This window comes from Pholcus phalangioides, unplaced genomic scaffold (genome assembly GCF_987345545.1).
Source record: "Pholcus phalangioides strain wild (caught in Gottingen) unplaced genomic scaffold, Ppha-v1.0 ptg000012l_1, whole genome shotgun sequence".
NCBI lineage: Eukaryota > Metazoa > Arthropoda > Arachnida > Araneae > Pholcidae > Pholcus > Pholcus phalangioides.
In genome coordinates this window covers 19,083,475-19,101,739 of record NW_028301605.1, presented here as the reverse complement: position 1 = coordinate 19,101,739, position 18,265 = coordinate 19,083,475, and the positions used below count along the sequence as shown (strand labels likewise).

The 18,265-nt window shown below is 40.9% G+C and overlaps 3 protein-coding genes across 7 annotated transcripts in view; 2 read left to right on the top strand and 1 right to left on the bottom strand.

Moving 5' to 3' along the window:
• Positions 1–3,407, top strand: part of LOC149079833 (uncharacterized) — a 110,603-nt gene extending 107,196 nt beyond the window's left edge. For all 5 annotated transcript variants that reach the window (XM_089240322.1, XM_089240328.1, XM_089240326.1 and 2 more), the window contains one exon: positions 919–3,407. In XM_089240322.1, coding sequence (XP_089096448.1) covers positions 919–1,031 — 113 coding nt within the window. In that variant the 3' untranslated portion in view covers positions 1,032–3,407. The remainder of the gene's footprint in view (positions 1–918) is intronic.
• Positions 3,408–5,962: 2,555 nt separating this feature from the next.
• LOC149079831 (TWiK family of potassium channels protein 7-like) overlaps positions 5,963–18,265 on the top strand; it is a 28,030-nt gene continuing 15,727 nt past the window's right edge. Inside the window, exon 1 of the mRNA XM_089239983.1 lies at positions 5,963–6,125. The gene's annotated coding sequence lies outside the window, so the exon portion shown is untranslated. The remainder of the gene's footprint in view (positions 6,126–18,265) is intronic.
• On the bottom strand, positions 16,206–17,486 carry LOC149079832 (uncharacterized protein F54H12.2-like). Its single transcript, XM_089239932.1, has one exon. It carries the CDS (start codon positions 17,484–17,486, stop codon positions 16,206–16,208), a length of 1,281 nt encoding a protein of 426 aa, XP_089096058.1.

Sequence of the window (18,265 nt, the reverse complement as noted above, 5' to 3'; positions counted from 1 at the left end):
ACCGCATCGTGACTGCGGTCTGATGGATTGTGTAACTAAGGTGAACATAATTTTCACGAAAAATACGCCAACTTGGCGATGATCCCGTATCATGCCATTTGTTATCGGACTTTGGTCAGAGATCACCGGCCACTTCGCGGCTGTTCATGGAATCTTTGCCCCCGACATTTCACCTCCGACATCTCGCCCCTAGCACGTTTCGTTCCCCCTGCATTTGCTCTAAAATATGACCAATGCTTTACAGCACACCAACTCCAGTCATCGCCATATGACAATTTCCAACTATCGGAATTGGGTGGGAAACGAAAGCGCTATTTATCGGTGGTCGCCCATCACCGCCTAGAGATAGAAAGCCTCCGCAGACTGCTTGTGACGTCGGTAAGTAGTCCATTTTTTCCCTCAGAATATATTCAGGGAAAAGGTAGCAGTATCATCGTTGTGAGGAAAATAAATGATCGGGCTCAGAATTGGCGATTTCTATGCCCCACATCCAATCACTAAGCGGTATCTGTGAGCCAACCAGGAAGATTCTACGCTAAAATAAGAAACGAAATAGGATACTGTGTTTCAAAATGCGACTAGGTAGTCTGAATGACGTTTATGGCAAACAGTGCAGAGGCCACCTATCTTTAGGAGGTGCTGCTCAGGCTCGATAGTTAAAGAACTTCTCTGATGCTCTTTTGTTTGGATTCGAACCCATGGACTATGACGTCAACCTTCATAGTCGACGAACACTATTACCACTGCTCCACCCCGGCACTCAGCCGCTGTAACCAATAGGCTCATTTGTTGATTTTTTTTTTTCAAGATTAGTAAAATATATTTTATCAAACTTTTATAGTGCAATCCCGGCATAAGAATAAGACTCTCGAGATTATATTCCGTATTGATAACTCTGATGCTTTAATCAATCCTTAGATGACTCGGATCTGATTAAAACGAACGGGCCTTGGTATATCCGTGTACGTGAAGCCTTCATCAGGGTACTGCGAACAGCCTGCTTCTGTACTCCGAGGCGGAACGATTCCTGAGACCGGGAAAAGACTGGCACAAAAGAAATACAACAGAGATATTAGTTTTAAATATATATACATATATATTATTGTTACACACACACTGTTTATATATTATGTATCGAAAAAAAAAACAAACAAACCACCCTTCGATATTCCTGCTGTACGTGTCCGCGTACGTCCGTCTAGAGAATAATGATTAATATATACCGAAATAATTTCGGGCCCCTGCAAATGGCTATACGCATAGCTAATATACTGTGTGTGTGTGTGTGTGTAATGGTGTGTAATGTCCTACCTGAATTCCAGGGACCCCCCGCCCCCCAATCTGTTTTCCGGGGTCTTTTCAAAGATGGAGTTTCGAACAAAAGCTGTGTTGTTTTTTATTGCAATTCCTTGCTTTGCTTTTTTCTTCTGCAGTTTTTTTCCTAATTGAAAATAATCTCATTAAGAATTTAATGAACGACCACATGATCATGAAATCCTGTCCGCCCTTCATCGATGTTGCTCATGTTTTTTTTCTATTGCATAATCGTAAATTACAACTAATCTAAAAATTTCCTAGTCGTTTTATTGGTGTTTTTGAATGTTTAGGAGACGCTCAATGTACTTTTATTATTGGATTTCTTTTTACGACTACACAGGGTGTGTCAGAAATATATTGCAAAAATGAGAGGGAGCTGATAGTACACTTGATAACAGTTTCTGCTTGGAAACCAGGGTCGAAACTGAATTTTCCGAGGGATGCATGCATTATCACTATCCAGAAGTCGGCAATAAATGGCAACCCTTCTTCCATCATGAGCAGCGGCATGAAAATGGCTTCCTTCCAGCCACAGGAAATGGTTTACAGTATTGGGCATGAGTGGGGGGGGGGGGAATTATTCATTCCTCTGAGTGTTCCCAGGGCTACTTTGGAATTTCTTTTTTCACCACTTTTTGGCGCCAGTGGCTTAATTTCAAATGATATAAACATGCGCCAAACATATAAGTCATTTGTGACTCTGGCTTACATTGCGAATATTTGTCTACACACGTACTATCACGCTTCTCCATTTTGATAACAGACTTCTGGCAAACCCTGTGTAGCACGGGCTATTGGAAATTTTCAGATGTCTTCTAGAATTCATGTTGTTATATACAAAGTGGATATAAAATAAGTTTGCCTATTCAGAGCATTCTGCGGATGCAATCGGTTATCGGATCAATACCGAAATTCCTACACTGATTCCACTGGTCTGGGCTATCGAAGGCTGATGAATATGCAAGAGTAAGGTTCGGAGCTCACACCGTAACGGTATGAACCAGTGCTCTTCAACCTAGTACAAATTTAGGCATCGATCCGATACAGCTGCAAAATGCTCTAAACTTGCGAACTCATTATATGCTTGACCTGTACATTTGGTTATTGATCTGAAATGAATATCGTCATTGATATACTCTGCGTATCTAATTGAACTGCTCAATTCTCGAGCGCCTAAATTCGAAAATGCTTAGAGTGTTTTCCACTTCCTAAAGGGGCATTTAATATTGACGTTAAATTGAATGTTTACGTTTCGTAGCCGGGGAACGGGAAACGCTAAAGGGATTGCAGTGGTAAGATACTTGGTACACGCATCTATCGACCCTCGCTGTTCCGCAGCTAATGCCACTAATCCCTCATGCTGTTGCTCTGCTTCGAGTGGAATTAAACCATCCAACGTGCGTCATCCTTGAATAGGGTTGCCAACCATCCAGTATTTGAATGGGATATTCCAAGTAATTTGTGTTCATCACATCAGTTCTTGCGCATACGGGCGAACGCGCACAACTTGTTAACACTCGCAGTCGATTCCAGTTGATGACTATTTTTATGCATGAATATGCATGACAGTAAGTGCTGCCATCGAGCTACAAGAAGAGAAAAACTAGTCCCGTACTTCGACTTGACACATCTGGTAACCCTATTCTTGCATTGTCCTTAAATTGTACTCTCTGAAGCAGAATATTTGTGCTTGATACAATCAGAGCAGAATTAAATTTCACGAACACAACGCCAGCTATTTGTGTTAATAATTTGTGCGTGAAATTATCATCATAAAGCAAATTCAGGGACCAGTTAGATGATCAATCAATTAAATAATCGAAATTATCACCGATTCGAAGCACTTCTTTTTCTGACAATGTGACTATAACTCTTATAATAATCATTATTTCTCTGTATTGTACTGAAAAATGCATTTGTATGCATAATGGGGGAAAAATGTACTGAAGAAATGATGAAAAAAAACTACTGCTGGAATATGTGTGTATGTTCTTATGTGTTTATAATGTTTGTATGTGAGATTCATGTGCGTGTGTATGTGTTACTGTTTTCAAAGTTTGTTTCGAAATAAAAACACGTATTTCCTTTTACGTAATCCGTGTGTATTTATGTGTTTCTTTATTACGTGTGAAGGGCCGTCCACACACACACTCTAATCGTTGGGCCCTCCTCACGGGATATCCAAATCGATCCCATGTCGCCTGGAGACCAAGAGACTGGACAACTTGAGTAGCCCGTTCTACTTGGAAAAAAATTTCATAACCCAGGAGACGCGGAGTAAAAATGATGAATTTTTTAGTTTATCATCTATCTTAGAAGATCACAAGAACAGGGTCGTCTTAATGAGATTTTTTAGGGGAGGGGCCCTCGAACCAAATTTAATAAAAACTTTGGACGGGAGAGAAGTAGGTACACACACACACAAGAATTTATAATTTCACAAAAATTCAGATTTAATGAGCGAAATAATTTCAGTATTATTGAACATTCCGAATCGATTGTATATGTCCATTCCCGAAATTGTCCAATTTTGTTGTAAATTAACCCCGCCAATGTTTTCTTGGCCAATGCGAATTACGGGCTTTATCCAGCCAGTTCGTGAGGTGGAAGTGGGGGAAGGGGCACTTGGGCACGTATACAACAGTATTATTGAAAATTAAGCATTACAAAGTTTGTTACAAAGTAACAAACTTTGTAAGTTTAGCAGTATTACTGCTGTATTACTGCTTAGTAAGCAGTATTACTGCTGCTACAATGGCAGGTTATCGAGATTTAAGTGAGTTTGAATGTGGTGTTATAGTCGGCGCACGAGAGATGGGGCATAGTATCTCCGAGGTAGCGATGAAATTTGGATTTTCACGTACGACCATTTCACGAGTGTACCGTGAATATCGGGAATCCGGTAAAAAATTAAATCTACGACATCGCTGCGGCCGGAAAAAGATCATGCAAGAACGGGACTGACGAGAATCATTAAACGTGACAGACGTGCAACCCTTCCGCAAATTTCAATGCTGGGCCATCAACGAGTGTCAGCGTGCGAACCATTCAACGAAACATCATCGATATGGGGGCTACACGAGTGAGCCGAAGGCCCACTCGTGTACCCTTGATGAAGCTTTGTGACCAAAGCTTTCCGCTTCGCCTGGGCCCGACAACACCGACATTGGACTGTTGAGGACTGGAAACACGTTGCCTGGTCTGACGAGTCTCGGTTCCAATTGCTTCGAGCTGATGGACGTGTACGGGTATGGAGACAACCTCATGAATCCATGGACCCTACATGTCAACAGGGGACTGTTCAAGCTGGTGGAGGCTCTGTGATGGTATGGGGCGTGTGCAGTTGGCGTGATATGGGACGTCTAGATACGACTCTGACAGGTGACAGGTACGTAATCATCCTGTCTGATCACCTGCACCCATTCATGTCCATTGTGCATTCCGGCGGACTTGGACAATTTCAGCAGGACAATGCGACACCCGACACGTCTAGAATTGCTACAAAGTGGCTCGAGGAACACTCTTCTGACTTTAGACACTTCCGCTGGCCACCTAAATCCCCAGACATGAACATTATTGAACATATCTGGGATGCCTTGCAACGTGCTGTTCAGAAGAGATCTCCACCCCCTCTTACTCCTACGGATTTATAGGCAGCCCTGCAGGATTCATGGTGTCAATTACCTCCAGCACTACTTCAGACATTAGTCGAGTCCATGCCACGTCGTGTTGCGGCACTTCTGCGTACTCGCGGGGGCGCTACACGATATTAGGCAGGTTCACCAGATATTTTGGCTCTTCAGTGTACCAGTAGTACCAATTGTGTACCTGAAAAACCCTCTGGACCGCAAAGAGAGTAAATGTTAAATTCAATAATTTTTGAATTAAAATATCTTAGCGAATATCGCACTTTAAAACATGGGATTTTTTTTCTGTCGCCCTGTATCTCCTGAGTTTAACAGAAAAAAAAATCATGTTTCCAATTATCAAATTAAAACTTTAGATTCTTTTATTTGTGTCACACTGTATTTGCACTCTCAAAACTATAAGAGGGTAATTTTTGAACGCTTGTTGAACATTTTTGTAAATAGAAACCTCTACGACAGACGTTTGATGAGATAAATTCCGCATTAGCACTTTACAGTACACCCTGTGTAATATGCCCGTGCGAAATAGTAGCGCTGCAGTGGGATTGCGATACAGTAGAACTTCCCATAACGGACACTCCCCGTTTTAGCGGACAAAATTTTCTCCCTTACCGCAAGGTTCCACTGTAAGAAGTAGGAAAAATAATCTAATAAATTTGTTTTCGTCCTCAGTCAACTAGTAAGGAGCCAATGTCAACCCCCAGTCGACGAGAACAATAATTGAAATTCGTGAAGGGGGAACCAATTTTGAAGAGTTTCTCAATTCAAACCATAGAATTCTCTCTCACACGTTTAAAGAACATTGCGTTCGCAAAGATCGGAGGGAAAAATCAAGTTTTTTCTTATATCGAGTGTATATTTTCCACGTGGCGAACGGGCGAGGATTTTCGATGAAATAACAAAAGTTTCCGTGTCGCAGAAGCGATATCGAATCATCATCGGTCACGGAATGCATAGTTACAATAATAATCAACGCGGGAATGGAGGGGCACAAAAACAACCTTGCAAACAAGAAAATATCATAGCAACGTTTTGCTACATAATAATAAATGTTGGCACATGGGGATCCGTGTGAGCAGCACATAGACGTCAGCTGCAAACAAAACACGCAGGACACAAAGGGGTCAGAGAAACGATGAGAGAACAAAGAAAACTTCGCACGTAAGTATTTCTTGTTTATCAAAATAACCGCGATTTTGAATCCTCCAACCGAACAATGTCTGATTATTATTGTAATACTGCAGAAAGACTAGATTTTTGCGGTCGGAAAATACGGTTTTCTAACAGCGGTTGGTTTTCTTCAGTTTCCCAATTTTGAAACGTGAAAGCGGGACGTCTCACACAACTGCCATTCACTCCAAAAAAAAAAAAAGCGTATTCACAGAAAGCGGACAGACTTGACGCTGAGAATTCAAGCGTCATATAAACAAACAGTTACATGATGCATTAGTTATTAATCAGTTTTATTATCAGTTAGAAGTTACGTCCGCTTTAGTGCTACGTTTTTACGTACAAGTAATCCGTGAATAAAAACTTTTAACGCGTTTTTACGAATAATGCAATTTTTTGGCATTTTACTTCAGTTTGAAATATGAATTCTAGGAATATATAGATTGTGTCGATACGAAATTTTAATATGATATTCCGCTTTACATTGGTGAGCTTATGAAAAAAATCCAAGGTATTTGAATATATCACGTCCAAGACCGAATATATCACATATATTCGGTCTAATTACAGTGTCTCATAGACCAGTGTTTCTCAACCGCCGGGCCGCGGAATAGTATCGGGCTCCAACACTAGTCACACCAGGCCGTGGGTGATTCGCAGTTTCATTTTTCCCATAAATTTCTCGTTATGTGCGTATGACCTGGCCTTTCACTTACCCAAAAGAGATTTACCGGGCCGCGGTCTCCCAAAGGTTGAGAACCACTGTCATAGACGATATGCGGAATGAAATTTCAAAAAAATTCACACGTACATCAACAGATTTGAGTGTAACTTATGAGCATATCAATACAATTCCTTCCAATTTTCGTTCGTAACCTGCACCATCACTAGCTGAATATACTGTGAAAATAACAAAACATTTCATTCATGGATTTATTTTTTTGCAATCGTGTTTCGAATATCGTATGAATTTTGCTTAAAATTTGACATAAAAATGCCATTTTCATAGGTAATCCAAAATTTATTATTGTTTTAACCATTGTGGGGCACTTTATATCAAAAAAATGACATTAAATTCACCCTAGTACCATTTTATAAAAAAAGTGCTCTCGAACATAGTCGGATACCTTAAATAATCATTCTTAGCTATGTTAATGGTTTATCATTATTTTGGCTTGTAATTGACTGCAACTAATCGCTTCTCGTGACGTCACGCAAGTAGTCCATCTTCACTCAGAATATTCAGAGAAGAAAATTCCGCTGACGTGCTAGTATCATCGTTGTGCGGAAAAGAAACGATCGGGCACAGAGTTGGCGATTTCTATGTCCCACATCCAATCACCGTGCGGTGTTTATGAGCCAACCTGGAAGATTCTACGCCAAAATAATATGAAACGAAATAGGATGCTGTTTTTAAAAATGTAGCGAAATTGATAGGTAGTTTTACCGGACTACTTTCACTACGTTCAGATGAACTTGGCAACCCGCGCGGAGGCCTTTTATCTCTAGGAGGTGCTGCACCGAACACTTTTGGGTGCTTCAGTGAACGAGTGATAAGTTAGTTCCTGACTAGGTATCATGTGAGTAGTATAAAAAGGACAGTTCAAACACAGGGGGAGGCGCGGAGGCGCGCGCCTCACATCCGGCCCCCTCACGCGCCTCACATCCGCTCCCTCACACACCTCACATCCGCCCCCTCACGCGCCTCACATCCGCTCCCTCACACGCCTCACATCCGCTCCCTCAATCCTCTTATCACCCTAGCCAATGCACCGCGCCAAACAACGTAGACTTTGATTTTTGGGGAACAATTTCATGCAAGCGGTAAACGCCAACTTGGTGTAACTCGTCACATATTTATTTAAACGCGCCGCTGTTGCACTGCAACCACTTCATTTTACTCAACGTTTCGCCTGTTTGAGTACTCTCAGTCTCTACACTCCACAGCTAGCATTACCTGTAAGTAAAGTATTTTCCTTTTTGAATCGTCATGTCTTGTGTGTTAGATATCGAAGGTTTTAGATTGAATTCACGTGAATTCATCGTGAAGGAATTAAGTTTTTCCAATTTGGAATCAAGTGAAACTTATCACACCGTTTATAAGCCGCCATTCGACGTACATGATTTATCAGATTGGGAATTAACCCAAGTTTCATGGGTGTATAGGAACATACATAACATAAATTGGTCTAAGGGGTTTAACCCATATGAGATGGTGACGGTTGACATTAACCGAATTAATGAGAACTTCAACACCATCTACGTGAAGGGCGAGGAAAAGGCAAATGTTTTGAAGCGGCAATTCGGCCTTCACTCCTTCACGCTACTGGATTGTCCTAAATCTATTTCAAAGAGTAGGGCTTCATGCCCATATCACCCAAAGCAGAGAGGTCATTGCACTTTAGCCAAAGTTGCTGCATTCAGGGAATGGTTGAACTGCGTTCATTAGCAGGAGAAAAAAAAAAAAATTCTTTTAAAGTAATAATAATAAAATAAAATATGTGCTAGCAACTTTTGTGGAGTGTAGAGACTGAAATCTAAAAAAAAAAAAAAAAATTCATTCAATTAGCTAAATCCATGGACGTGAATTATCAAGAAAACATTCTAACTTCGCCTGATGACGTCTTCGAAAAGTTGGAAAGAGAAGTTGATTACCTACCTCCCGAACAGTCTCGAGTCACGGTGCAAGGAAAGGTTTACCAAATACCACGTCAGCATGCAGCGTATGGAGACCGAGGTGTTTCGTACAGCTTCAGTGGACTTACGTTAACGGCGAAAGAATGGCTTCCAGTGCTCCAAAAAGTACGAGACGTAGTTCAATTAGCTACGGAGTGCAAGTTCAACTTCGTCCTCGTAAACAGGTACTCCAATGGTAAGCATCGCATCGGCAGTCATCGAGATGAAGAAGACTCAACTGTTGCCACTATCTCCCTCGGTGCACAACGCAACATCGTCTTCACTCGCTCTGGATTCGAACCCGTGAACTATGTACTGCGGAACAACTCTCTTCTGGTGGTACGCCCGCCCACTAACCAATTTTGGTTCCACAGCATTCCAAGCGATCCCGAAGTTAAAGACGTCCGGATCAGCCTCACGTTTTTCAACATCAACACCAAACGCACTCGCGATGTTGAAGTCTTCGATACCGTGAAACGTCCGCGAATTGACCCACAACAAGAGAATATTTTCCATGTGCACGACGGTGTCTACCTCTCTGTGAACATTTTCAAAAAGACTCTGCGAGTGCATCTGCGACAATACGAATACAACGAAGAGGGTTATCTAATACCCACCAAGAAAGGAGTCTCAATGAGCCCTTTCGTGTTCGAGTCACTGAGAGAATTAATTCCTACGCAACCACGAAAACGATTTTTCTTCACGGTGTGTCAGGATTTATTAGTTTGGTCTAACGGAAGCGAAGTGTCATTCCAACCCATTATGAAAAAGGACGACGGTTCCTACATAACGTGCAAGAACTTTATCTCCATCCGCAGTGAGTATCTCAATACTCTAACTGATTCAAAGTGCTCTTCTTACCTACGCCGTGTAATGTGCACCGACTTCATGCGCGAATGTATGGGGGTGAAAGAACATTTCGTGCAACTGCCTGATCCTGAAACCGAGTTCGCGAAACTGCTGTGTGATAAACTTGAACTATGCATAGGTGAAATAATCGAGTGCGATGGATGTGATATCGAAGCGGGGAGTCAACTCTCCCATGACTGCCTGCAGTTTTCTCACGAGACACGGCTTCTCAAGTATTTCGATCGGGCTTTTGTGAAGATAAATATCAAAGACGTTGCTAAGGACTTTAACGTAGATCCAAAATTTTTACATGGAATAAACGTCGACAAGTTTTTATCAGCGGTAAAGGAAATGTATGTAAAAAAAGACCCGCTGATTTCCTGGTTCACATTCTAAGATTAAATGTATTCTCTATCCTATGTTTGCTCCTCGTTTCGTTCTACGTATTGTTGTGACTTTATTTTTGGCAATGTGTCGTATTGTTATCTGTGTTCAGATGACCCCAACGCGCCTCATATCCTCCCCCTCACGCACCTCAAAAATCCTCACCCTCATTCCTCAAATATACACCCCTCACCGTGTTAGATAAGAGGGTTTAAATACTCGGGGTATACCATGATAACCATCTCACTTTTAGTCGAGTCCACCTCAGTCGTTTTTTTTTTCGCTTCGAGTTTCTGCTTTTAACGATGTCGCAGTTTATCAACTTTGGAATTTCGGAACTAGAGTTCCATGATTTAACTGTTGATGATAGAGCATCAACCTTAACCAACTTCGGCATTTCCGAAAGGAAGTTTGACTTAATTTTTGAGAATTCGGACATGTCTGATGACTTTATGATACCCGAGTTGGAAGAAGATTTTTTTTGAAAAAAAATAATAAATTCATCTGTGTTAAAAGACCGGCAGAGGATTTGAATCCAACGGTAAAGAAGACGAAAGTCACCGTGAGTACTCTTTTTTTTTAAAAAAATTCAGTTCGTGTAATTTTTTAATAACCATAATTTCCGATAATTAAGTTGATAATATAATTATCCCTCGTCGTGGTTAATTTTCGGTGCTCGTTTTCAGGAATGTGAAATCAATGTCGGGGCTAGTTGCTCGACTGCAGACCAACCCGTAGGAATTGTGAGTGTTATTTTTTTAAAATTTCATTTATCAAATTTTTTTAATAACCGTAACGTACCCTCGCTCGCGAACATTGATAATATAATTCGCCCGAATGGTAGTTAATTTTCGGTACTCGTTTTCCGGTATGCAAAGGGGCTGATCGTGCGATCGTAGAGCAACCCCAAAGAATATGTGAGTTCTGTGCGAAGGAGTTTGCTAAACCATGCGACCTCATTCGTCACCGTAAACTCCACACAGGGGAAAAAAAACTTGTCGTGTGGGGAGTGTGGCAAACACTTCTCAAGGAAAGATAACATGAACTTACGTGTTCAAGCATCCAACGGGGTGAAGGTGACAGACCCATTAATGCATCTCCCCTTTGTGAGGTTTGCGGAAAAACTTTCCGAAACAAATATCACTTTAACAGGCATGTCAAGCAGCACACAGGTGAAAAGAAATTCGCGTGCAGAAAATGTGGAAGGTATTTCGCACGAGATGACAATCGGAAGAGGCATGAACTTACATGCATCCGTGAAACTCCAGTTGCAGAACAACCTCCTATAGTAGTGGAGCCCCCGCTTGCAGAAGCGGAGGTAGAACCACAACAAGAGGCGTTAAATACATTTAGCGTTTTTACGATAGAACCATCACCTGATAATCAGTTTGATTTGATAACATTTTTAAATCATACCCGGGGTCAGCTGCGGGATATTTTGATCCGAGAATTAGAAGAAAGTTTTATATAGTGGTTAAGGTTCTATTTTCGAGACAAACCGAGTTGGGGGAGATAGAATACGCTGAACCATTTTTTAGATCGAGGGTTGAGGTTCTACTTTCAGAAGATGGGCTTGATGATAAGATAGACACCGCATGCAACAAAATCTTATCCTCATTCGACGAATACATCAAGCGGTTGGGTCTTCGAAAAAAGTGTTGAAGTTAGACATTCATGTTGCGTCATATATACCCCTAGCACCGGCCTCATATATTCCTCTTCCTCCATCGATTGCGAAAAAGAAAGCTGTCATCAACATACAGAATGATGATAACAAGTGTTTCCTATGGAGTGTACTGGCCGCATTACATCCACCTGTTGTGGCGTTGTATTTGTATGAATTTATGTAGTTGAATATTAAAAAACAATAAAGAGACATTAATTTTCATGCTTGAGAAGATATAAATAAAAAGCTGAAATCAATGTCATCGCATGGATATCCAACTCAAAAGTATAGGTCTGACTAATTATTTTATATTTAACTAGCTATAATACCCGGCGTTGCCCGGGTTTTCTTCAATGAGGCTTTTTTTGGATCACGTGATATCTCCCTCTTTCTTTGAGGGACATGCAAACCGTGTCTAAGTTAACCAATATGACGACTTCCTGCGCGACTTCATGAAATAAACAAATCTAGATTTAAAGGAACATAGAAACGAATATATATTTTTTTTCTTTTTTAAGGGGTGCTAGGTATTTCGATCCCCCCCCCCCCGAACTTTAATTTATCCATCTGCCTGTTTCAGCTTTCAAAAATGCTTAATTGAAGCTGTGGAATTTCTTTGATGTACTTTACGGGCCCATAATTAATTTTAAAACATCCTAAACTATGAATTTATGTAGTTGAATATTAAAAAACAATAAAGAGACATTAATTTTCATGCTTGAGAAGATATAAATAAAAAGTTGAAATCAATGTTATTGCATGAATGTCCAACTCAAAAGTAGGTCCGGCTAATTACTTCATATTTGATCTCCTGGGCTTCGTATATCTCTAATCAAACTCAATATTTCAGAAATCTAGAATTCAACACAATTTTTAAAATTATGTATGTGACAGAAAACTCCACAAAATTTCAGCATTTCTACAGTAAAATCGGCAATTTTAACACTGATTTCTGTGGGGCATCATCCTTTGCCTTACCCTCAAAGTGATGCTGATGATGGTGTCTATTCAAAAAGCTCTCATTACTGGGAGGATTGAATAAAGTGGCAAACCATTATAAAGGCATAAATATTATACATATACGTACAGCATTAAAGAAACGGTAAACCATTGTAAAGGCATATACACGTCTTAAACGCATTGCTAGGGAACCACGGTAACCAAAGTAAACGTTCGGAAAGTGATTGTTGAGGCCCAAAAACCATTGTTGCCCTACGGTTTTTTACCCATTTGAGGCATTTGCCCTGATCTGACGAAATTTTAAAGTAGCCTATCGTTCAAGTCGGGTCCCATTTGGTATATATGCAAAATTTGGCAACGATCGATCAAAAATTGTAGATTTGTATAGAGAACATACACACACACACAGACACACACACAGAAAATCAATTTTATATATATAGATAGATAGATTTTTTGTGGGCTTCGTATATCAATATATCAAGAATTCAATTCAGTTTTTTAAATTATTGATGGGACGGAAAAATCCACTAAATTTCCGCATTTAAATCGGAAATTTTAACATTGGTTTCTATGGAGATCATCCTTTGCCTGACCCTCAAACTGACGCTGATGATGATTCTGACGTCTATTCAAAAAGCCCTATATAATGGGAAGATTGAAAAAGTGCTAACCATTATAAAGGCATAAACTATTTTAGATATATACTAACAGCATTGAAGAAGTGGCAAACCATTGTAAGGGTATGTATTGAAACGCACATTGCTAGGGAATCACGATAAGTAGAATAAACAGTCCAAAAGTGATTGTTGAGGCCCAGGAACCAGACCCGTCATTTGGGGCAGGGTCAGGGGGGGGCCCCTGGCTTTTGAAAATACACTAAAAATGGTGTATATATATATATGTACATAAGTAGTAGAAAACCAATGTTTTTTTTTGTTTTTTTTTTCAAGATAGAGCAAACCGTTGTCGTGGTAAAACCGGTAGCTGTTGTGTTCCCTAGGATGAGGGTTACTCCGGAGTCATCATCAGAACCATCCGCTGATCTTTGACCTTCCCCCACCCGCAGAGATGATGATGCACGATGGTCACCCCCTCATGATGAAGCATCAACGGAACCATTTCCAAACCACGGGGATCCCTCAAGCCCCGAATCGCCCTCAAACCCTGGATCACCTGGGGATCCCTCAACATCATCGATGCCTGAGATTGAGTATTTAGGCAGGTTGTGATACTTGTCAGAAAGCGACGACGATTTTGAATAAATTTTTTATTCATTTCCAAATGTAGTTTATCAAGAGACGCAATTGTTTTGAATTCAATATTATCTGCGTTTTATTATTCACAAACATTCTAACATCGTATGTTGTGTTACAGTGAGTTAAAAAAACATTATCACCGAGCGGCTCGGAAACAGTACAGTTCTTTGATATCAGCACGATATGTTCAGAGACAAGTGTCACTACCGTTATCAGCGAGAGAAGAGAAGCCGCGGTTAACAGCCCTCTAAATACACGCAACTTCACAGAGTCAACCATTTCTTCTTGAACTTCTTGTTTCTTATCAAGTGTTGCGGTAGGCGTATCTTTTGTAAACCATCTAAGAATTCTTTTTCGGCTGGAAGGCTCTTCTTTTTTTGTACACTAACAACTTTCGATATCAAATCGGAAATGTTTGAGTTTTTCATCTTCACACCTTTATATATGAGTCGACCATTCGGCGACCATCGGATGACGTCTGGAAAGTCTTTTAAATAATTCAAAATTTTTCCTGAAAAAGGACGGTGAGATTTCGGTATAGTCAGCAACGGGTCCGGCGGTTTGTCGAGATCGCGCACTTTCGGTTTTTCTTCTTCTTCCTCTTCAATAAGCGAAGAAAGATTTAACGGTGAGTTATTCTCCAGCGTGGTGTTCCTCTTATTCAAAACTTGTTGATAAAACTTTATCTTAACATCGTCGGGTAGTTTACTGTTTATTATCTTGTCCATCTCGCGGTCAAGTTCCGAAAGCTGTGACTCTTTGACAACGTGACGATTTACTCTTTCTTCTGGGACGGTGACCACCATTTTTTTCGTGAATTCCATATCCTATTAGGTTGGATATCAACCCGATAGCCGCCGGTAATAGAACTTGTAAAAACCCACCCTTTTGTATAAGGACTTCTCTCTTTCTATACAAAGGTACCTTCTTCTCTGCTAACACTCGGAGTGTGTTCTTATATTTTCGAAGTTTCTCCTTCTCCTTGACCGATACCGGAATATTACCGTGCAGCAAGTTCAACGCGCATTCACAAACTGTTTTAACATCTGATTTTGAAAGTCTTTTTAATAATGTCGCACGTTGTTTTTGAGGACATGCGCGTAACAACCTCAACACTTGTTGCTTTCTCGTAGACATGACGTTAAATAAGAAGCTCCGCTCATTGCCGCAGTCTTTTAACGTCTCGGTTGATATACGTATTGCACCTGCGTAGGTAACACGTTAGTGCGTAAACGCATTTTTTCATCGGTCTCTTGTCGGAGATCAATCAAGAGGTATGAATAAGCGGATTTCGTAGCATCTGCGTAACTTTCTTGGAAGAACTTAATTTTTGTAGGATACAGCTGTCTACCCAAATGAGTGACTTGGTTCAAATCTCTCCTATTTTTGAACAAAAATATATAATGTGAATTTAGCGTAATTTCCCGCAGCCCTTTATGAAAAAAGTTCTGAGTTATAAAAATCACTGATAAATTTCTATGATGACTGTATTTAGTGAATAGTTTAGACATCTTCTGCTCGGACGAAAGCTCAGACATAAGATCGTCAAAAATGAGCAACGCGTTATTAACCCCCTCAAAATCATAGTCGTCTCGGAATTCGACATCTTTAATTTCCGCGTGCAGTGGTTGGGATTCACCGTAGAACCATATTATTCGTTCCGGTAATGGTTTTATGAGTTTATCACGGTGTTCAAGCAACCCTTTCAGAAAATAAGTTTTTCCGCTGCCGCTTGCTCCGGCACAGACTGCCGTGAACGGGTGGTGTAATGTTAATGGTTCCATTTTGAATAATGACGAGATGCGTACTATGTAAATCAGTTTTATTAGAAAGAAAAATATTTTCTTACAAAATTGAACACGCGCAAATCGTTGGTTACATTGAAGCGGGATACAATCGAATTCATGCTCTCTCCCAGACATTTACAGTGCACGTAATAAATGACGTAATGTCCACAAACTTGTGTATCAGCCGACTGTAGCGCCACATCGTTGTAGTTGAGTCGTTGATATCTTTTCAGGAATTTCGTTATGTTACCTTTCTGGAAATTAGAAGGCGGTCTTCCGAATGAATCGAAGAATTCTGCAGTCATGTTATCGTGGAGATAAATCGCCAACCAGTGTGTTCCGGGTTCAGTGTTAGTATCAGTGTTAACGATCAAAGCTGCTGGATACTTCTGTATTTTCAAGGGTAAAGTATTACTAGCGTAAACATCTGTAAATGTTTTCTTAGTTATCGGGTTTGTTCGAAGAGCACGTCGAATTTGATCGGAATCCATTAGCTTGAGAAATCACACAAGACACTTCTAGACTTTGTAACCTCTATTAGACTCTGAAATTCACCGTAAATGATTACCGAGATGGTTTTGGGTAATGCCTGTGCAAATTTCAGTTCCACACGTAAGTTACCCTGTCGGACTAAATGTAGGTGTCCGCAGTCACTTTGATCGGGGAGCAGCGAGAAACAAAAGAGGGTATAGCCGTTTTGGAATTCCTGTTGGCTTATATCGATGCCACGATCTTCCTCGATTCTGAATAAGTTGTTGTATGCTCTGACTGTGTTCCCGGTTTCAAAGTTGGGTTCCAAAGGTTTATGAGGCACCGGACGTCCGTCTACGTATACGGAGACAAAGGTGAGGTTGTAATGCTTGAAATCAAACGGGTTACTTGTAAAGGTACCATTGAATGCTTCGTTATCCACTAAACCAATTGTAACTCGACGCGGCATTGCACCGAGGTACACATTATCTTGCACGAATGACATGCTACCCTGAGCCACTGAATAGACTTTTGTGAGAACCCTATCGATGGGGTATTTAGCTGTGGTCTTCTCTAAAGCTTTTGCATGTCCGATGGCAACGGCGGGACTAACCCTTACTTTTCTTACGAAGAGGCTGGCATGTTCAATGATGATGTCATAATTGCTAGTTGCTGCGATTAGGAAGAACGAAGGTTTAGAACGCACTAGACGGACTTTCAAATCCACCAAATTGAGTAACAGTCTTTGTTGGAAGAATAAAGAGCAGTGAATTCTTCCCATCATATCGTAAGATCGGCTGTTTGCGATTTTTTTGGTTCTCTTCTTCATACCATCATTATTTGTTGCGTCGGCCATATGTCCCGCGGTGTCCTTGTGATAACCTTCCATCGTGAGCGGCCCAATCTTCGCATCTCGACCGTAGTTTAATAAGGTTTCTATGTATGCTCTATACGGATAGGTGTGAGACGAATTCGTGATGTTCCTCCCGTTTAGAGATACATCAACCTGAGAGAAGAGAGAATGTAGCGAGAGGTTAACGAGAGAGACCGGATCTTTATCCGGTAGAGGATTACCATCTTTCGTAACTTTCAACTTGATATACAGTTGTGTAGCTGATAAGTCGATGTAATCTTCAGTGCTTCCAGCAATATTAAACTCCAGCGGACCGTCTCTGATGCCTGAGAGCGGGAGAAATTCGATCCATTCACCTCCTTCAATAGCGGTTTGCGTGGGAGGTAAAGCAAACAAGTCCACTTCGCTTTTCAAGCACTCGGGTGAGTTTGTCATGATTAGAGTCATCTTTTCAATCAAAAATATCGTGTGTTGTTACTTTCCTCGCTTTCTTGCGAATGACGTTTCTCCTCGCTAAACGCTTTCTTTTATGACCTCCAAGCATTTTCTTTACCTTTGTTGACGCTTTGTCGCTCAGCGAACGACCCGCTTCTTTGGCTCTTTCCAGTGCTGCCGTTTTCGCATCTCTACCTTGCACGACATCGTTCGCAAAATCGACCCCGGATTTCAGAACCTGTCGACCTAAAACTTTTGCTCCTCTTTTCAGTAGCGGCATAGCAGATCGGAATAAGGAGCTGAAAATGGATCCAAAACCATAACCTCGTTGTAGTGGTATACCCTGATAATATCCAAGTCCTTCACCTGCCTGGTTGACGTAATAATCGGTAACGCTGGTTATACAGCAGCGGTATGGTTGATACGACATGTTTATAAATGTTTCAGTCTAAAGTGTAGTTTAACTATCACCTTCCCACGTTCAAATGACACGAGATGACCTGTATGTGTCCTTATATGAACGTGAACTGTTTCAAAACTCCTTCGGGCTAAAGGGATGTAGTGACCTCTCTCGAATGCAGCATTGACGATGTCACCATCATGTCCTTCGGTTTTCACGATTCTTAGTAATGGGGCGAGGGTGTTGCCAACAATCTGCGGTTCTACTATATCACAATAAACGTACAACAGATGAAAGTCCAGTTTCGGATCAGCCGTGAAAGGTCCTTCGGTCACCATTCCCTTATATTCACCGGGTTCAAAACCTAGGTTCTCTGCTATCCCTGTATACA

Excerpts from the sequence above, each read along its gene's own strand:
- LOC149079832 (XM_089239932.1), bottom strand. The coding sequence starts at position 17,486 with ATGACTCTAATCATGACAAACTCACCCGAGTGCTTGAAAAGCGAAGTG.